We start from the raw sequence: 21,489 nt of genomic DNA, 5'->3' as shown, positions 1-21,489 counted from the left end.
TTGGGTAATTTCTCAACGAGCTTTAAGAAACACAGCCAAGTACAGAGGACGTACTTTTGTAAATTATCTGCGAACATCGAGAGGGAGTTCTAGGAGAAAACAATAAAGAATTCAAGCCAAAGTACCATATGCATTCCCATGAGGGGTCCTCAGCTCTTGGGCCAACATTCCCAAGGGGACTTCCACACGCAGGCAGATATGGCCAAGTGCCTGGTCACGGTCACGCCAGGGTGAGCTCCCATACTGTTTCTTTGCTCAGAACCCACTGGTGACCATGACAAGACTCCAGAGGATAGCTGAGCTTTTGACACGTCCAAGTTTGCCCAACCTGTATTTCCATCTCCATCCTCTACCTCCCATTCACACCCAGCCACGGCCATCTCCTCAGACGCCCTGGGCTTGTGCTTTGCAGAGCTCTCTTTGCCTGCTAGACACCATCCCTACCAACCCATGACACCCCTCCCCCACCCCTAGGACAGTCAAAGAGCAGATTTTGATTTCCAGGCTGGGGAAGACACTCAGTGTGAGAGCTTCCAGCACAAGAGCCGCCCCGCAGTCTGCTGCTAACACTGCAAACACAACCAGCCAGGCGTGGGGGCTCTGGTCTGTAACCCCAGCACCTGGGAGGCTGATGCAGGATGGTCTCCACAAGTCCAAAGCCAGACTGGGCTACAAGGCAACACAAAATAGGGAACAACAAAAAGCCACACCAGAAAACAAAATAACAACAAAACCGCTAGGGAAAGGTTCCCCGGTGTTTCACTGGGGGAGCCTTCCCCTAGCAAAAACCCACAGTGGGTTCCGCAAGCTGTGTATAAATCCAATACCCAGCATCACTTACTTGTACATCACAGAGTTGGGCCCATGGGAGGCACATGATAAAAATCTGCTGATTAAGTGAAGAAATGGAGATGAGAAGGGAGAATTTTAAGAGGTCAGAGGTCAGAAGATTCAGGGCAGCACACAGACCCCTGATCCACAGCAAACAACGACAGCACTGAGCACAGATACAGATGCAGAGTTGCCTGTGCCCTGTCCCCAGGGAGGCTGGGGGATGCCGGTGAGCCAAGACTGAAAAGCACACCTGTTTAGATCCTGAGCTCTGGGGCTCATCTGTGGGTGCTCTCCTGCCCTCTGAGCTCAGGTCTACAGGGTCTTTTGAATCAGGGCCTGCCTGCGTAAAAGCAGCCCGTGTTTCTGTGTAACAGTCTCCGTCTACCAAGGACACAGCAGGTGACGAATGACCAAAGCTGAGAGGGAGCCAAGTTAGAAGTTAGCTCACACCGGCTCCATCTCAAGCTACCCACAGCAGAGACCCTCACCCCTGGACCCATGGCTCCCCGCAGCGCTAAGGGGGGGCAGAACACCCCTCAAAGGACACCCAAGAGGCCTACCATTAAGAGTAGTCAGTCCGTTTCCCCAAATGAAGCTGGCTAAAGAGCAAAGTGACAAGCTCCATCTGAATCTAAGGTTGCAGAAGGGAATCTATCAGGCTCTGTCACCCATGGGGGAGGGACACAGTCTGGGATGGGGGGGGGGATGCTGCACTAGGAAGAAAGGGAGGGCAGAGCAGATAAGGGATCTCATCCACCAGCAAGATAACAGGGAAAGAGTGACAAAGGAGCTGGGAGCCGGGCTGGTGCTTGGAGAGAAAGGAAGAGCATATTAAAATTTAAACAAAGCCCACCCCAGGGGAAGCATCCAGGCTCCCTCTCCCAACCTGCACCTCTCATTTCTAGCTAGAGTCATCAGGTTCATAGAAACTCAAACGACGCTTCTCTCGGGGGTGGGCTTGTGCGCTTTTTTTTTTTTGTTGTTACCCATTTGGGCAGCAGCAGCTGGCATGTTGGGTCTCTTGGGGGAAGGCAGTTTGGGCCTCCTCAAGCCTGTGGCCTTCCCAGGCAAGCTTGAGAGAAGACAGCAGGCTGGGCTGGGCCTCAGCTGGGTTCAGAGGTTGAGGAGTATTCTGATGTGTGGACATAGTCAAACACAGGCCTCAATGTCAGCATGAGTAGAAAAAAAGCTAAGGAGAGAAGGCCCCAAGAGCCCCCACCAACTACCATGTGGCACACGGGGAGGGAAAAAAGGAAGACCCAGGCAGGACAAGGAACAGGAAGGCCCAATTTAGCCCACACGAATGCTACTTCCTCAAGAAAGTCCGTCTAACTTCCCTCTGTTCCTTTACCAGATGAGGATCGAAGGCTTAGGGTGTGGGAGGCTCAGGTCTGGACAGGAGCCTGCACAGGATATCAGAAGCTCCCTCCACCCAAGGCCCAGCAGGGCCAGCCTCAGCATTTTCCCACAGTGGTCTCTAGATTTTGGACAGGATGTTTGTTTTAGGGCTATCTTCCTACCAAAGAGACAGGCCTCAGTTCCCTGATAGGCTCCCTTCTGCCCTAAGCCCTAGAAGGTTTCCCAGGGAACCACAGCCTGAGTGTTGCCTGAGGTTAGAAGGGTAAGACAGGACCTCTGAACCCAGACCTGGAGCTCAAGGTGCTAAACAGAGGCACCAAGATAAACTTTTCTTTCCCAGGCCAATGAGGCTAGCATCTCCCAGGCTTCTTGCTAGCTATGTATGTGGGAAAGACTGGGAAAGAGAACTTATAATCCCCCAAAGCTAAAACCAAACAAACAGACGGTGTTAAAACAAAAGATGGTGTCCAGTGAAAAGAAACAAAATGCTATGGGTATTTCTGCAAGGCAATGTCGCTGCCTAACTATGTCCTTAGGGGAGAACAGAGGCTGTCCTAGTGAGGGTTTGTCTGGCTGTGAAGAGACACCATGACCAAGGCAATTTCCTAAAAGGGAAAGCATTTCATTCATACGGTGGCTTACAGTTTAGATGTTTGGCCCGTGATCATCATGGCGGCGAGCACGGCAGCGAAGCAGACAGACACGGTGCTGGCTACAACTTGATCAGAAGGCAACAGGAAGTGAACTGACACACTGGGTGGTGTCCTGGGCAGTGTCTTGAGCATAGGAGACCTCAAAGCCCGCCCCCACAGTGATACCTCCAACAAGGCCACACCCACTCCAACAAAGCCACACCTCCTAATAGTTAGGGGTCATTTTCTCTCAAACCACCACAGAGGCTAATGCTTATAATCTCTGTACTTGGGAAGCTGTGGCAGGAGGTTTGCCAAGAGTTTGAGGCCAGCCTGGGCTAGAGAGTTCCAGACTAGCCTGGTCTACAGGGTGAGACCCTGTCTCCAAAATCCAAAACAATGACAACAAAAACCAGAACACAACTTAACTGCAAAGACTGCATTAAATAAATCCCAGTCCTGGGGCTGGAGGATGCCTTGCTTGGTAAACTTGCTGTGTGGTCATAAAACTAGAGTTTGAGCCACACCATTAATCCCAGCATTTGGGAGGCAGAAGCAGGCAGTTCTCTATGAGTTCAAGGCCAGCCTAGTCTACAAAGAGAGTTCCAGGACAACCATGATTATCACACAGAGAAACCCTATCTTGACTAGAGTTTGACTCCCACTACTCAAGCAGCTGCAACTACCCCAGTACTGCGCAGACAGAGGCAAGGGGATCCCCAAGGCTTGGCCAATCAAAGCAAATTGGTGAGCTCCAGGCAGACAGCAATTGAGGAAGACACCCAATGCCAACCTTTGATTAAAAAGGCCATCCACTGGCTCAAAAGAATGCTATAAATTCTTTACAGTGGCCAGGCGGTGGTGGCGCACGCCTTTAATCCCAGCACTCGGGTGGCAGAGGCAGGCGGATCTCTGTGAGTTCGAGGTCAGCCTGGTCTACAAGAGCTAGTTTCAGGACAGGAACCAAAAGCTACGAAGAAACCCTGTCTCGAAAAAATCCAAAAAACAAATTTAAAAAAAAAATTCTTTACAGTGATCTGAAGGAGGCTGTTTAACCCAAAGAGAATTTTAATTAAAAAACTAATTTAACATTGTTAATTAAGTAACAAGATGGTACAAACAATACAATCTCATACACTGAAAGGGTTTACATAGACTCTTTTTTTTATAGCTATTTATTTATTATGTATACAATATTCTGTCTGTGTGTATGCCTGCAGGCCAGAAGAGGGCACCAGACCTCATTACAGATGGTTGTGAGCCACCATGTGATTGCTGGGAATTGAACTCAGGACCTTCGGAAGAGCAGGCAATGCTCTTAACCGCTGAGCCATCTCTCCAGCCCACATAGACTCTCCTTTTAAAATACTAATAACTATAGATTTTTTCACCATTTATAATCCTAATTTTCCTGCAACAAATCTCTTTGTAATAAGGAAAAAGTCATGCTGGGTGGTGGTGGTGCACGCCTTTAATCCCAGTACACAGAAGCAGGGGCAGGTGAATCTCTTGAGTTCGAGGCCAGACAGCCAGGGCTACACAGAGAAGCCTTGTCTCGAAAAAAACAAAAAAGAGGTCAATCATAGGTAATTTTCATATGATCTCTGTGTGTTATTCTCTCTGTCATGCATACATGTGTTCTTGGGGTGTGTGCACTGGACCATGTGCACACAAATGCACTTGTGTGTGCTCTCCTCCTCATTTTCTTTCCAGACAGATGTCTCACTGACGCTGCAGCTCACCAGACAGACTGGCTCTGCCTGTTCCCACTTCCCAGAGCTGAGCTTACAGACCTGACTGGCCTTTTACACGGCTGCTGTTGGGCCTCTATGTTGGTGAAGCAAGCAAGCAAGCGCTTTCCCAACTGAAATGTCTCCCCAATCCCCTTTTTGTTAATTTTGAGACAGGGTCTCAGGCTATAGTTTCACACGAGCTTGGTACAGACCGGCCTCGAACTCTTGGTAACCCCGTGATCTTCCTAGCTCAGTCTCTATCAGAATTACGAGTATGTACCACCATGCATGGCTACTGTTATTCTGAGAGAAAGGGGCATGGGCAATGCTAGCTCCAAGATCCAAACTTTTCACTCACCAAACACATGAAGGAGTTGGATTTAAAAAAAAAAAAGTTGACAGAAACTTTTTTTTATTGGTCAAGGTTTCTCTGTATAACAGCCCTGACTGTCCTGAAACTCACTTTGTAGATCTCGAACCCACAGAGATCAGCCTACCCCTACCTCCCTGGGATTAAAGGCGTGCGCCACCACCACCCAAGGAAACACCCAGTCCAGGGTCACACACAACGAGGTTTCCGAATTCTGAGGACATAGCCTCTCTGTGCAGGTCCTCTCCGTGTGGGGGGATGAGGAGCTGAGGGGGGAGAAAGCGAAGCCCCTTTATCTTGGCTCTTCTTTGAAGAAGGGCAGTGGCCACCACAGTGGACAGTAAATTCAGAAGAGAGGGGAAATAGCCAGTCTCCAGCTGGGTTTACCTGCAATCTAACAACTCAGGAGACCGAGGCAGAAAGACTGCTCGGTATTAGAGGCTAGCCCAGGCAACACAGCAATAGTCTATCCTGCATGGGGATGCACATGTATGTGTGTGCGCGTGTGTGCGCATGTGGATTCTAGAAGTGGTGGCTCATACCCATAATCCTAGCATTTGAGAGGCACAGGTAAGAGGATCAGGAATTTATGGCCAGCCTGGGCTACTCTGCTGATTTAAGACTAGCTTGGCCTACTACATGAGACCTCATCTCAAAAAGGCTAGGGGCAGATTCTGTGCTGAGATTTGGAGGTGAGAATTTTCACAATCTAGTTTTTTAAAAAAGTCTCCAAAGTCGGGGTCAGCAGCGAAATTCCCATGAGCTCTCTAAGAGAATCAGAACCCAGCCCACACTACGGGGAGGTTTCCCCAGATACGGATGGAGCCGAAGAAAATGGACAGAGCATTTAGAACACCACGTTAGTTAGACGTGGTCCTCATTCAAACTGGTGTCCTGGAGCCCAAGGGAGCACAACTCCACTTGGCACAGACTTAATTATTCACGTACCAGGAAAACCTCGGGAGCAAGGGAGGCGGCTGGATGCCTCCAGGCCTTGTTATGATCAAAAGCCTATCTTAAGTATCAAAACGCATCTCTCTGGGGAACATTTATTGGGCAGCCCCTCTTCACTCACCCATGCAACTCCATCACCGGGCAGGAAACTCACATGGAGATGGGATGGCACCGAGATGGCACCGAGACCCAGGGACATGGCAAAGGCGGGCTGTCGGGATGTGTCCCTGGTGGAACTGCCAAGTGACAGGGTACTGCGCCCATCAGCTCACACACACAAGAACTTCCTAGCCCTGAGACCACCACCTAAAAGGACCCTGCCTTTGTGAAGAAACAGGAACTCTAACTTAGAAATAAACACATCACACACCACGCCAGCTGGTACAGGATGGTTCCGTATCTCTTACAGCCATCCAACTCTTCCTGAAGCTGTAGCCTGTAAATTAGTCTTGTATTATACACATACACGGCTAACGCCTCCAGCGTTGTCTCTACACAGCATTTCTCCTCAGCACAGGGACAGCAGTCAATACCCCGGCTTTGGAAAACAATGCAGATATTTCTGAGACCAAAAATAAAGACAAAAAATACATAACTTTTCTCCCCTTTAATTAAAGGCATACCACCCAATTTACACCTGTGTTCTGAAAAATACATTTTAAAAATTATTCTGCTGGAATCTTCTAAAGGACTAAGTGCTTTCGGCTCTGAAAACTTCTTGACCATAAGACAAAGTAAAGGCATCAGTTTCAGAGAGCAGAGAGTGATCTCTCTGGGCATCAGGCAGTGGCCGGCGCCTACCTAAGGCCAGTTCACAGGCAGTAATAAAAGCTCCCTTGAAATAATGCTGAAGTTCAGACGTTCTGATGAAAGCTGGCCCCTTCAAAGACAGGACTGCAGAGTCCATCTCTAATCTCCACCATTGTGTCTGATGCAGCGGGCAGGGCTTGCCTTCGCCACCTATTGCCCAAGCTTTGCCCTGGAGACACAGCAGAGATTTACACACATTCAACTGGGTCTAGCCAAGTAGATGGAGGAAGACAGACTCTTGACCAATGAAGTATCAATTCAAAAGAAGAGAGCTTGGAGCTGGGCAGTGTGGTACACATCTTTAAAACCAGCTGTCAAAATTTTATAATTTTATAATCTGCTGAGGCCTTATGCACACCAGGTCAGCAATGTAACCCAGTCCCTATATTATGGAAGCTCACTCTTTTTTTCTTCTTTCTTTCGTTTGTTTTTCTTTTCTTTTTTATAAATTTATTTATTATGTATATAGTGTTCTGGGCACCAGATCTCATTATAGATGGTTGTGAGTCACCATGTGGTTGCTGGGAATTGAACTCAGGACCTCCGGAACAGCAGTCAGTTCTCTTAACCTTTGAGCCATCTTCCCAGCCCTTTGTTTGTCTTTCAAGGTAGAATTTCACTGTGTATTCCTGGCTATCCTAAACTCAGAGTTCGGCCCGCCTCTGCATCCCGAGTGCTGGGGTTAAAGGCATGCGCCACCACTGGCCCGTTTCCCTCTCTTCCAGTTCACGTCCAGCTACCTCTAGGTCATGCTCTTTCAGCAGCCCTCTCATCTCTCCATAACAGCTGTGAGGCAAGAGTTGACATCTGGTGTTGTAGCAACACTCATAAACTGCACTGAACCGGTATCTCAGAATACCTTAGAAAGTGTCTTTCAGCCGGGCGGTGGTGGCGCACGCCTGTAATCCCAGCACTAGGGAGGCAGAGGCAGGCGGATCTCTGTGAGTTCGAGACCAGCCTGGTCTACAAGAGCTAGTTCCAGGACAGGCTCCAAAACCACAGAGAAACCTTGTCTCGAAAAAAAAAAAAAAAAACAAAAACAAAAAAAAAAAAGAAAGTGTCTTTCAGAGACTGGCCAGAAAGAGCAAGCGGACTCGCCCGCAATCACAGGACAGGTGGCCTTACAACATTCTTATTATTATTCAAGAAGAGTAACATCGATTTTATCATAAATTCTGCTCAATCAATAGGTATCTATTAAGCAATGACTCTTCCCAACAGTGAGCCAGGCACTGGTCAGTGATCCAGAAAGAAGGAACAGGAACATGGCTCCAAGCTTTCAGAAAGCTGAGTCTGAGTGTGGGGGTCTGAGCAGGCCGTCCATTCCTGTTTTAAGGTCCTAACAAACCCTCAGCGCAGCAGCACGAAATCCACTCCTTCATACTTTTATAGGGAAGCGCAAAAGCGTAGTTTTCCACTCTGCTCTCTCCATCCCTGGGGCAATCAGGGAGGACCTAACTGGGCCAGCAACTTCTACATCAATATTGAAAGGATCAGGTGTGCTGGCACATGCTTTCAGTCCCAGGCAGAGGCAGGAGGATTTCTGTGAGTTTATGGCCAGCCTGGTCTACAAAGTGAGCTCCAGGAAGTTATACAGTGAGACCCTGTCTAAAAAAACAAACACATGCGGAACACCGCCTGTAAGTACCAAGAGCAAACAACGGTCAAGCTCGTATTCTATACCCAGTGAAACTAATTCTTAAATATAATAAAATAAAATTTTTAGCCATTTAGAAACTGAAATTTTCTGATTGAAAAACCATCGCCATAAAATGTTATAATCCTAGAAAGAGCTGAGATGAAGGGGAAAACCTGCATAAACCAGATGCTGAAGACGAGGAAAAAGACAGCCAAGACAGCGATAAGCACACATAGCATCTAAAACAGCATCCGGGTGACGAGATGGCTCAGCAGCTATGCGACGCCAAGTCTAACAACCTGAACCAGAGTTCACTCATCAGCTCTCGCAGGGTAAAACAGAACCGACTCTCCTAAGTTGTCCCTCGAGTTCTAATGAATGAGCGAGTGCTTGAGTGTGCACACACGCGTACACACACTCGTAAAAAAGTTTTTTTAGCAGCACTTGTTTTAGTTGGGGCTTCTATAGCTGAGACACCATGACCACAGCAACTCTTACAAGGAAAACACTGAATCGAGGGGGCTCGCTTACAGTTCGGAGGTTCAGTCCATTAAAATCATGGCAGCGTGCAGGCAGACGTGGTGCTGGCTACATCAGAAGGCAACAGGAAATGGTCTGTGACAGTGGGCGGTGTCTTGAGCATAGGAAATCTCAAAACCCACCCTCACAGTGACACACTTCCTCCAACGAGGCCACACCTACTCCAACGAAGCCACACCTCCTAAAAGTACCTAACAGTGAGTTTATGGGGGACAGTTACATCCAAATTACCACAGCAACTAATTTATTTGTGGAATTAAAGAAAGAAAAGAAGGTGGGAATGGTGTTGTATGCCTTTGATCTCAGCACTCAAGAGGCAGAGGCTGGCATAGCCGTGAATGAGGTCAGCCTGGTCTACACAACAAGCTGCATAGCGAGAGCCCCTCTCCAAAAGACCAGGTGGTGATGGCGCACGCCTTTAATCCCAGCACTCTGGAGGCAGAAGCAGGCGGATCTCTGAGTTTGAGACCAGCGTGGTCTACAGAGCGAATTGTAGGACAGTCAGGGCCACACAGAGAAACCCTATCTTGAAAAACAAAACAAGACAAAAAGAGGAGGGAGAGAGGAAAGAAAGGACAGAAGAAAAGAAAAAAGAAAAGAAAAGCAGCTAAATTACTGTGACAAATGAGTGCTAGCGGGGACAACAGTGGCTGCATTGTTTGGGGGGGAAAGGTAGGGCGTGGTTATGCACACCTTTAATCCCAGCCAGGTGAGTTTGAGTCTAGCCTGATTTACATACTGAATTCCAAGGAGTCTCAAAATATGAACAAACAAAAGACAGACACCAAGTATCTCTAAATCTTTTGCAGTCTGTAGATGTAAAAAGAAAAAAGGAAAACAGGCTGGGCAGTGGTGGCGCACGCCTTTAATCCCAGCATTCGGGAGGCAGCGGCAGGCGGATCTCTGTGAGTTCGAGGCCAGCCTGGTCTACAGAGCTAGTTCCAGGACAGATAGGGTTACATAGAGAAACCCTGCCTGGAAAGCCTCCCCCCCCCCCCAAAAAAAAAAGGAAGAAAAGAAAGGCGACAGCAGACTGGCCTGTCCACAAATGTAGACAGAAACCTGGAACCCAGGATAAGGAAGCCTACTCCTACTGAGGCAATCGGGGGTGAGGGTTAGGGGGTGGGGGCAGCACATGATGGAAGGGCAGGGGCAGCTGCCTAGGGAAGCAGGCACAGGTTTCCAGCTTGGGCAGGGGTGAACAGGCCCACATCAAGTAGGGGTACAGAGGGAGGACGAGCAAAGGCATTTTCCACAAGCCTCCTTGAGGTCTAAAGCTAATAGAGTCACAACGACAGAACAAAGCACTTGTCAGATGCGACCGTTTGTAGGTCCGGGGTCCAGCATCAGAATCAAAGTGAGATTAACCAACCACACCACTGCCTTCCAAAGGGCACCTACAGTTCTCAAGAGAGCAGCTCGGACGTGGTCAGTACTGGGAAGACTGGTGTGACTGACAGGTAACACCAGTGGTCAAGTTTGCCTCTGTGTTTTCCCAGGCATGCAGAACTGCCTTCACAACCAGGAAGCCACAACCATGCCATCACCGTCCTGCTGTAGATGGGAGGGTGTCCAGGGTGGCACGCAGTCATACAACCTCCCCCACCCCCAGACGAACCACACACAAGGGAGCTGTCACCAGAGTTAGTGTCTCACCCGTGCTTTCCGTAGCTGTCCTTCCAGCCTCGTTCTGACTCTGTCGTTCCTAGCCAGGGGTACAGAGGGAAGACAGTCAGGCCACGATCTCTTCTGCTTAGTTCTGACTGCTCAGAAAACCCTTACGTTCCCCCACAGTTCTCTGCGAACTCCCAGAAATAAACACATAATAGAGCATATATATTTAATACCAGAAACTCGTACAATGGCGGGTGTGAAAGACGGAACCAAAGCCCTCTTAGAGGGCAGCTTACTCCTGATAGTGATTTGACCTCGTTTGCAAACACACGCATATATGTTATAAAGGGAAAAATCATACGAATGAAAATTCAGATAGCTCAGGAAAGAGTAAAAGAGAAGGCAAAGCCTCTATTGCGGGGTGGGGTGGAGGGGGACAAGGCAGTGGGGGTGGGGGAGGGTCGGGCCTGGGAGCACCACGCGTTAATCAGGAGGTAATAAAAGCAGTTATTTCACCTTATGATGCTGCTGACATGCATTTGGCCCAGCTTCGGTTTTAACACCCTTTAATCTGTTCCGTTTGGGGATCTACCCCAATTTCCTCTTACAGCCCCCTCCCCTAATTCAAGGGTGCAACTCTTCAAAGGCTCGGCTAGGGCAATGTTTAGTCTTCAAGGCTGCCGGCATCTCGCTTGCTAATTCTTTGCTTTGCAAATTAGAGGAACTTGGACCCAGTGGCGAAGTGGGATTTCAGGGGCAGTCTGGGAACCTGGCCCCAGCCACTCTCTGTTTCCTTAGGAAAATTCTTCCTGTCACACACGTGAACAATCAGGAAACACTTACTACGGGGGAGGGCGCCTCGCTACTACCACAGGATCTCACCCCCAGCCCACCTGTGTCCGAGGATGCTCGCTACATGTGTCTGGCTGTGTCTAGTGCTTGCTACATGTGACTTCAGCAAAGTTATTCTATTTAAAGGAGCTAATTTAAATATTGAAACAGAGCTCCCTACAGTAGCACACGCCCGCAATTCCAGCACAGGAAGTATAGGAAGGGGGATTCGGAGTTCAAGGCCAGCTTCAGTTCCACACAGCGTGCTGGAGGGCAGCCTAGGCTACAGGACTGTCTCAATCTCCACCCCCCACCAGAAGGAAAAAAATAAGGAATTAAGCTAATTGACGGTATATAAAGTACTTAGAATTGTGCCCAGGACATAGTAAGTACTGTTGAACCAAAGATCTGGGTGATAGCTAGTCACAGTCTGCCCTGGCTATGGAGCAAGGTAAGTTTAAGCCTTATCTCAAAAAGAGAGGGTCAGCAAGATGGCTCAAAGAGTAAGGGTACTGACCATCACATCTAACAACCCAGGTTCAATCCCCAGGACCCACATGGTGGTAGGAGAGTGGATGCCCACAAATTGTTCTCACAGCCACGTGCACATACACCCCTCCCCCACACAATCATTTTATTAAAATGAAAGTGAAAAAGGGGAAAAAAAGAAAAAGGGCTACAGCTGTAGCCAGTGGTGACATTTTTCTCTGGCTTTGCACGCAAGAGACCCTGGGTTCTATCACCAGCAGCTCAGCTTAGACCAGTGGTTCTCAACCGTCCTAACGCTGCGACCTTTTAATACAGTTCCTTGTGTCATGGTGACCCCCAACATAAAGTTACTCCATTGCTACTTCATAACTGTAACTTTGCTACCATTCTGAATGGTAATGTAAACATCTAAAACGTGACCTCTGGGAAGGGACAAGACCCACAGGCTGAGATCCACTGCGTCAGAGTCAAGGGCTCCTCTGATGCTAATGAGTAGTCTTCTTCCTACTCCACACCACAAACAAAACCTGCATGGCTCCAGTAAAAACCCCATCCCAACTGCAGGAAATAAAGGACTGTCTAGTCCTCCCTGAAGTCACTTCAGGGAGCCAGGGACTAAGTTCCCACCCATGAATGACTGAGCAGGTTCCCCCCTCCCCCTCCTTGAACTTCCACTTCTGGCAGAAACCTTACCTCTCTCTTCCCTAAAGCCCTTTGACCTCGTCAGTTTTCCTTACTTAGGCTCTGTCTCCCTGAGTACAGTCCGCGCCACAAAACTCCAATACCCCTTACAACTTCCTGATCCTGATCTGTGTCATAAAAGCTCTAAGGGTACTGAGTGCTTTACTAAAGTGAAAGGGGAGACCCCAGGGGTGAAGGCTGCAGGGCACAGCGGTGGAGGCGGCAGTGGCGCTGACCCTGGCCCTCAACAGGCTTGCAAACAGCACAAAGCTACAAAACTAAAGGTCAGAGCCGCCAGAAGGGCCCTGGGAAATTGCCTAATTCCCTGCTACTTGGCAGAGCCGGTGTTCCAGGTCACACCGCTCCTTGCCTGCAAAACTAATAACCTTCCAGTTCGGGTCTTGTGTCCACCTGTGCCACCTCTGGAGTGCTCTTGTTAAAATGCAGGTTCAGCAAACCTGCCCAGGGGCCCAGGAGCCTGCATTTCTGCCAGGCTCCCAGATAATGCAGATGGTGCTGGTACATCAACCACATAGGACAGCAAGATTCATGTCCAAGTGAACAGACCCAGCCAGGCCTGGTGAGGTGCCTGGAATCCTAACACTGGGGAGGCAGGGGCAGGAGGGTGGCTGTGAACTTAAGGCAAGCAGGGTTTGGTGGCACGTGCCTGCAATCCCAGCACTTGGGAGCTGCTAGAGGAGGACCGGGTGTTCAAGGCCAGTCTCTCAGCTACAAAGCAATTGAGGCCAGCCTTAGTTACTAAAAACAACCAAACAAACAGAAACCCATCAAGAGGGGAGAGGAGCTGTCAGCAGGATAGCTTCGCAGGCTAAGGCACCTGCTGTCAAGCCCCACGACCTAAGTTCAATTCCCCAGAATCCATATGATGGAAAGACAAAATTGTCCTCTGACTCCACACAAGGTGCCATGGCATTCTTGTGCTCAAACACATACATAGTGAAGAAATAAAATGTTTGGGGGATGGAGAGACGGCTCAGCGGTTAAGAGCAAAGGCTGCTCTTCCAGAGGACCCAAGTTCAATTCCCAGCATCCACATGGCGGTTCACAACCATCTATAACTGCAGTTCCAGGGGATCCAACACAACACCCTAATGCAGACACGAATGCAGACAAAACAGCAATGCACATAAAATTAAATAAAATCTTTAATAAAAAGAAACAAAATGTTAATAAAGGTTTTTCAGTCAGACGGGTACCAGCTGTCTAAACCTGTGCATTATTACCCAGAGTGCCTTTCTCTTCTTTACTGTTTCTATTCCCAAAGAAAGAAAAGACAACAATGTATACCACCCTGGTTAAAACCCTCCTTCCCAGTCAGGAGGCTGTTTCAAATGCCCTTTCTTCAGGGACCGTCCCTTCGCTCCTCCCTCCCTAATTATTGCCTCCTATGCCTCTGAACTTTTTCCTTTGAAGCATTTATAACAACTGTAATTAAAGAGTATTTGTGTAATTATTCGTTTAATGTCTGTCTCCCAGACAGACTGCGAGCTCCAGGAGGACGGGTCAGCATAGTGCCTAGAACACCATAGACTGCCCAGACACAGGCAGCTGCGCTGATCTGAACCACGCTGGGCTAGCAGACTGGCCTGTATATGTGGGACATCTGGAGACCCCAAATGTCCAATAGTGACCTTTCTTGTGTGTGTGTGTGTGTTCCTATATGCGGGTGCATTTGTGTGGGGGGGTGCACATATTCATGTCTACAGGCATCCACTTGGTTTTGAGATATGGTCTCCTAGATTAGTTAGGGTGCCTACCCAGTAAGCCCCAGAAACCCTCCTGTCTCCACCTCGCCAATTCTAGAGTTACAAGTGTGTACCATGGATTTCATGTGGGTGCTGACCCTCTAACTCTGGTCCTCCTGTTTGCAAGGCAAACACTTTCCTGCCTGAGCCATTTGCCCAGCGCTCAACAGTACAGTCCTAAGCTTTAAAATTCCCACCAGTGTAAACATACTCCAATCAGGTAGGGGTGTAGCTCAGTGGTTCTGCACATGTGCAAAACCCTAGATTCAATTCAGGCATCACCTGTGTTCATACGTGTGCGCATGCATCCTAAATTCTTGTCAGGTACAAAAATAGTCCTGATCTGGGACTGCTACTGGGGAGTAACCAGCGCCTGGAAAGCAAGCACACCCTTTCAGCCCTCACCGGCCGAGCCATCCTCAGGCAGTGTGAGGACCCCTCCCTCTCTGGGGCAGACTGACAATGCTTTTATCCGCTTCTCTTCCACTGTCCTTTCAGAAGAACCCAAAAGCTGAAGACCCAGTTCCTTTGTACAAGTAGAGAGGCCTGGCCACATTGTTACTGCAGGGAAGCAAAGTCAGAAGCCACTCTGCCTGGTTCAGACTAGCTAGCTCTGAGGCCCCAGACAAGTGCCTTGACTCCTCTGGGCTGTTTCCCAGGCTACCAAGCGAGAGCACAGCCATGTGTTTGCCAGCACCTGACAAGGACTATGGGAGATGATATATATACTTTAGCATAATCCTGGCCCGGAACACCTGACTGTGTTATTCTCCCAGTGTCTTGAGTCCAATTCAAAACCTCTCTATTGTTTTGCAGAAGTCTCCACCCTGTGGCTCCACCCATTCAGGATCCACTCTTCCCAGCCCCCTCCTGCCTTACCTGTCTGGAGCTTGTTTGAGACAATGAATCACAGCACAACTCTGCAGTTCCCATCAATCACCTCCCTGTCCCTGCCTCTGTGTGTCATTTCTGGGCTACTCCTGGGAGGGAAATGCTTTTCCTAATGCCCAGTACATCATTCAACAAGTATTTATGAAAGGCCAACTGTATATTAGTCTTACATGGGCTTAGCAATGGGCAGAGCAAATAAGCAATAAATAAATCAATAATAAATAGATTGGCAAGGGAAAATCCATACAAAGCCAAGCTCTCTGCCCCACTAAACAGACATTCTAGCAGATCTAAACCCTGAATGGGGGAGATCAGCTAGCTGGGGCCCTTGCTTCTGTCCCCATTCTTCCCCTCTAGCCAACCCTAAATAAACCACGCACAAGCACAAAGTATGAAGAAAGTATTCCAGATCAAAACCCAGTAATTTAGGGACATCCTGATGACTAAACTTCCACCCCGCTGAACTGCTAGGGCTTTAAAGAGGTTGGTGTTAAAATAGCAAGCTCCCCTGATAACTGCCCTGGCCTGCCCAGTCCCCCAGAGCAGCAAGGACGGCATACCTAGAAAATAAGGCCATGTTACCCTGGCCTGCACAGGCACTACAAGCCCCTGGTTGGCGCCATGTCTTCATAGTCATGTTCTTTGAAGGATGTGCGGCTGGGAAGCTGTAGCAGCAGTCAAGGTAGAGGCCTTGTGGGAAGTGCTGGGAACAAAACCCCGGGGGCTCCCCGCTATTGACTGTTAGGTCAATGGGTGCTCTTCCTGTCTTGGATGTTTTTAAGCAGTCTCTAAGATTTTCTAGTTTTGAAGTCAAAGCAATGGTTCGACCATCTTTACCAGAGACCTAGCATAGGTGGGATCCTTCCCTTCTGCAAACTGGGTGAGCTTGCATGGGGCCAAGCCCTGGTAAGGCGTGAGGGACCTGTGGGTGACTGCGGCAAAGGAGGAACCTGCACCACCAGTGTGTGGGGAGTGGTGGGCCCCCTCACCTGTTTCCTCTGAGATGCAAAGATGCCTCCTTTTAGATTTCTACTATTCTGTGGTTCCAACCTGCCTAAGGCTGTGACCCTTTAATGCAGTGTCTTATGCTGTGGTGACCCCCAACCATAAAATTATTTCATTGTTACTTCATAATTGTAATTTGACCACTGTTAAGAATCAGGCAAGGCCGGGCGGTGGTGGCGCACGCCTTTAATCCCAGCACTCGGGAGGCAGAGGCAGGCGGATCTCTGTGACTTCGAGACCAGCCTGGTCTACAGAGCTAGTTCCAGGACAGGCTCCAAAGCTACAGAGAAACCCTGTCTCAAAAAAAAAAAAAAACAAAAAAAACAAAAAAAAAAGAATCAGGCAGGGCAGTGGTGGCACACGTCTTTAATCCCAGCACTCAGGAGGCAGAGGCAGGCAGATCTTCATGAGTTCAATACCAGCCTGGTCTACAAAAGCTAGTTCCTTCCAGGATAGCTAGGGCTATTTCACAGAGAAACACTGTCTCAAAAAAAAAAAAAAAAAAGAATTCTAATATAGGCCAGGCATGGGTGGCACATGCCTTTAATCCCAGCACTCAGTGGGCAAACAAGATGTCTGTGAGTTCGTGGCCGGCCTAGTCTACACAGTTAGCTCCAGGGCAGCTAGGACTGTTACACTGAGAAAACTCTGTCTCGAAAAACCAATAGATAAAAATAAAAAAGAATCATAATGTAAAATATCTGATATGCAAACCCCAAAGGGGTTAGTTACCCACAGGTAACTAATACCCTTCTAGAAACAAGCCATGCCAGAGCCAGGCAGGACGGCAAGGCCTATAGCCTCAGCACTCGGGAGAGACAGGAAGATCACCAGTTCAAGGCCAGTCTGGACTAGGTAATGAGACTCAGTCTCAAAAGAAAAGGAAATAGTCGTTAGCTGGTTCCCAAGATCAGCCTTGCTAGAGAGGTTTCTAGGCCACAAGGCAAACCAGAAGCTATGCAAACTCTCTGATGATCCCCATTACTCTTTCCTCCAACCCAAAAGATATTCCAGACCTTGTCTGTCTCCTTGTCTCTAGGTAGAGATCCTAAAATAAAATGCCTCGTTGTGACAGAAGAGTACAAAATAAATACCTCATACACCATGGGCCCAAGGGTCAGCTCAGAACAGCTTGAAGAAGACATGCTAGGCAACCAAGAAGTCAGTCGTCCCCGTGAAACTCACAGAAAAACTCTTGGCACATGGTCGTGCAAGAAACCAGACCAGACTAGAGGAACAAGATAGGATCCACCTGTCCATTTCCCCCTACCCCAAGCTCTATCCAGTGCCCTCAGGCAGCAAAGCCAGCTCCACAAGGTGGCTGGAGCTAGGAGCCGTCAATTCAAGGTAGTGCTCCAAGAAGAGCAGGTGCCTGGCACGGGGTTAGGGTGTGGGATGAGAGGGGAGCAGACCAAACCACCGAGCCAAGCTCTCAAAGGTAAGTTTGCTTTGAAACAAGTGATAAAGCGATGGTCACACGACCTCTCAAAATAAAAACCAGACAGGCCCACCAGCTTTGATAACAATACACTTTCTTAAATCTAAAGACGGTGAAGGACCGGACCTTTCCCCCCTTTCCCACACCAGCTCCCTGAACCTTTGAAGAGCCCTAGTAAGGTGATACAAGCCCTCCCCCGCCCCCTGTTCCCACACACCAGCTCTTCTCTTTGGCAGACATGAACTTTGACTGCTTTTACTTACACACGCACAAAAGGCAAGGCTGAGAGGGCAGCGTCAAAGCTGGCTGGATGACCCCCAACAGCACAAAGTCCTCCTCCCACCTGTGGGGGAGTTTTGTGAGCTTCCGAGGTACCCACAGGGACTAGTTACGGCTTCAGGTGGACAGTGGCGGACAGTTTCCATTGTAAACGGAAAGAAAGACGCCCAGGGTGCCCTTCGAAGATAGGGCACTGGGCCCGCGGGTCAAGTGTCCCCTCACTGGCAGGCTGGCCGCTAAGACCGTAGAGGAACTCCGCAGTGTCCGGGTGAAAACACACCCAGGCTACTGCATGGCCTGGCCGGAACCATCTCGCAGGGCGTAGAGATACATTAATGACCGTTTTGGATTAGTTAAAGGCCACACAAGCACCTCCCTGGCCTCTTAAATCTTCCCAAACTACAGTTTAGACTGGAGGGAAGCAGTTGCAGGGACCATAAAAGTCATCTTAAAAGGCAAGTTAAAAAAAAGAGAGAGAGAGAGAGAAAAAAGAAAAGAAAACCAACAACCCCGCTACGCACGAGTTAGCAAGTCCGCAGCTCGGGGTGGGGGTAACACCGAGGCCGGTTCAGTGGGGTCTAGGAGTCGGGGAAGGAAGACCACCGAATTCGGGGGGCTCCTCGATCTGACGCCGACGATCACGCCCCACAGCTCCGTCCAATTAGGAAAATGACCGCGAGGAGAGGGAGAGGGGGCGGCGAGGAAGGGAGGACGAGCCACGGGAGGCTCTAGACCAGCCATGGGGATCTGCCCACCCTTTCCCTGCACCGGGCGAGCGCCTTCAACAGGTCCGAGCAGGGGCTACCGAGGGGGACCTGAGGCCCGCGCGGCACCCGACTGGAGACCCCCGTTGACCTCGAGGGGCGCCGGGCACCCCAGCAGCGCGCTGCGCCCTCGCCACCCCACTGGCTCGGCCGCGCGGCCACCCCACCCGCTCCCGGAGTAAAAAGTTTGTGGGCAGCCGCAGGGGCGGGGCGGCGAGGGGTGAAACTTTGAGTCCCGGGCCGGGTGCGGGGGGGAGCGTCCCCGAGCGCCGCGACACCCACGTGCGGGCCGGAGACCGCCGGCGCCTCCCCGGCCTCCCGCGCCGCCGCCGCGCTTTCCTTTCATTTTGCCTCTCTCTGCCTCTGCTTCTCTCTCTCTCTCTCTCTCTCTCTCTCTCTCTCTCTCTCTCTCTCTCTCTCTCTCTCTCTCTTCCCCTTCGCGCGCTCTCCTCCCTCTCTCCCTCTCTCTCCTTCCCTTCCCCCCTCTCGCTCCCCCCCAGACGCCATCTCTCCCTCTTTCCCCAGCTCTCCCTCTCTCGCTCCAGCTCTCCGGCATGAGGGAATGTGGAAGTGAAAGGAAAAGACGACATGTTTGCAGCGCGGCTGCGGGCCTGCGCGCCGCCGTCCCCGGGGAGAGGCGGGGGGCGGGTCGACCGCGGCCGCAGCGACCCACCCCCGCGCCCCCAGCCACCCCGCCGCGGGCCGCCGGGGGGTTGGCGGGGCCATGGGCCGCGCGGGACACTCACCCTGGGTCCGGGCGCGGCTCCTGGCGCTGGGTGCCCTCGGCTGGCCGGGCCGGGCGGGCCGGGGGCTCCTGCTGCCCACCGCCCGGGTTGCTGCTGCGCGCCGCCTCCACGCGCGCCCGCCCTGCTCTGCCACCCTCCCTCCGGCTCCTCTCTTTCTCTCTCCCCCTCTCTCTCTCTCTCTCCCTCCTGCTCTCTCTCGCGCTCGCTCGCTCGCTCGCGCTCTCTCCCTCCCTGGAAGAAGGGAATGAGGCAGGGCTGACGTGAAGGGATGCTAAACAGCTCCTCCTAAGCCAGCTCGCAGAGGAAGAGAGACAGAAAAGCAGCCCTTTTATCTCTCTTTTGTTTTCTCACTTCCTTCCACCCCCCCAGCACCCCCCTCTTGTCGGCCCAAGTTTTCTTTTTCTCTTTCTACCGCAGAGAGGATTTTTCTTCTTTTCTTTCGGTGCAACTCTGCTACTCGAATTGCAAGCCTGGAGGCTTCTGTTTTTTTTTCTTCCCCTTTCCTCTTTTCTTCCTCCTTCCTCCTTTCTTATTTCTCTAAAAGGGTTTTGTTTGCTGTGGGAGTTTCGTTTGAAAATCGAGTCACGCCTTTTTCCTTCTTTTCTTTCTCCCTCTCCCTCTTTTTTTCCCTCCTCTCAGCAGAAAAGGGGAACAAAGATTAACAAGCGGGGGAGAGGGAGCGTCAGAACCTCGAATGGAAATGGGGGGCTGTCCCTGCCAGGCACAAAGGGGGCCCGAGAGAACAGCCCCCCCCAGGAAGCCTGGGGTGTCCTATCCCAAAGAAGAGCCTCTGGGATGGGAGTCCGGGGGAGTCCCTAGGAGCCCCGTCCTTCCGAAATACGGGTAGGGGCTCTGAGTCCGCCCCCTCCCCAGCCAGGGGTGAAAGCTGGGGGCGGGGGGGGTTGCTCTTCATTTAATATATTTTTTAAGTGGGCAGATGGGCTTGAAGCAAACGTAGCCGCAGAGCCCTGAACAGTAAAGCGCCTTTAAACAGCTGTTCAGAGCCCTGGACGGTCAGACTCGAGGGAACGGCTCCGGCTGCGATCGCTGGGACCCGGGTGGGAAGGGGTTCAGAGGAGTTCAGCCCCTCGCGGCCTCCCCAAGTCCATGGCCTGGGTTCGGTCCCGGGGTGCACGGCTGGGGGCGCCGAGGCGTGGTCGTTAGCTGAGGTCTGGGCCCTTGTGGCTCCCAGCGGGGCCCGGGGTTCAGTGTAGCCTGGCCTCCTCCCAGCTCTGGGACAGGCCGGACACCCCGCCTCCAACCTCCCGGACACCCGCCACTCAGCTGCGCCGCTCGACTCCGACGCAGGGCGGGTACCGAGCCCGCGGACAGAGCCGGGCAGTGTCGCCACCAAGGGTCAATTATTCATGGGGCGCCTGGGCGTGCTCCCAAAACCAGCTCTGTCCTCGGCTTCTCCGGAGGAGTGGAGACAACACGGGGGAAAAGTTCCCAGAGCAAAGTTGGCCACATTTCTTATTTTCCCAAGTAAGTATTGAGCACCTGCTGGATGCCTGGCCCTTGGACTGGGGCTGCAGCTGGGCGAGAAACTTGAGGTCTCGGCGGGCCCAGACAAAGCGAGGGAAGCTGCGGCTCCGGACCAGGTCACCGAGCCGAAGAGAAGCCTGGATCCTCTCCCCTCCCTGCGCTCTTCCTTTCCCTTCCCTCCTTCCTCCGGGCTGCATCTCCTTGGCTCCACCCCTTCTCATCAATTCCTCCCACACTTCCCTGCTCTCCCTGGCTTTTCACTGGAGGGTCCCTTCTCCCAGCTAGGAGCAGACGCTGAGCCCCATTGTCTCTCCCCCCCATGACTGCAGCCTCCTAGGGATAGGACCAGCCACTCCTTCCCCTCCCCCCAGCCCAAAGGCCTGGGCCTTTGCTGACCGGAGCCCCAAGGCCACTGCCCCTCGCCCCACCCTACACCAGCTCACGGAGCTGTGAGCAATGACTCCAGTCACTCAGAACATGATTTATTTCTGGCAAGGAGTGAGAAAACAGAAGCCAGAGAGTTGGTTCAGCAAGAACGACCCCATGATTTCAGGCTCAGCACATTGGGGCCTCTCTCCTGACCCCAGCGACTTCCCAGTACACCCTTGTATTGGGGAATGCCAGACGCC

At 51.0% G+C, this 21,489-nt stretch overlaps 1 protein-coding gene across 8 annotated transcripts in view; it reads right to left on the bottom strand.

The window, feature by feature from the left end:
- The window catches only part of Znf710 (zinc finger protein 710), a 67,376-nt gene extending 46,328 nt beyond the window's left edge, over nt 1–21,048 (bottom strand). Inside the window, exons 1-2 of one of the 8 annotated variants that reach the window (XM_075952532.1) lie at nt 19,376–20,824; nt 10,528–10,576 (exon numbers count right to left, since the gene is read on the bottom strand). Coding sequence is in view for 2 of the 8 variants with exons in the window: in XM_075952527.1 (XP_075808642.1) it covers nt 10,528–10,576; nt 18,387–18,606 (269 nt within the window). In the remaining 6 variants the exon portion in view is untranslated. Of the gene's footprint in view, nt 1–10,527; nt 10,577–15,703; nt 16,435–17,849; nt 18,790–19,375; nt 20,825–20,875 lie in introns of those variants that run through there. The other 7 variants (XM_075952527.1, XM_075952533.1, XM_075952528.1 and 4 more) reach the window with 7 other exon arrangements.
- Nucleotides 21,049–21,489: the final 441 nt, after the last annotated feature.

This window comes from Microtus pennsylvanicus, chromosome 18 (assembly GCF_037038515.1).
Source record: "Microtus pennsylvanicus isolate mMicPen1 chromosome 18, mMicPen1.hap1, whole genome shotgun sequence".
NCBI lineage: Eukaryota > Metazoa > Chordata > Mammalia > Rodentia > Cricetidae > Microtus > Microtus pennsylvanicus.
The sequence above is the reverse complement of the archived record's forward strand: the minus strand, read 5'-3'. Positions and strand labels throughout refer to the sequence as shown.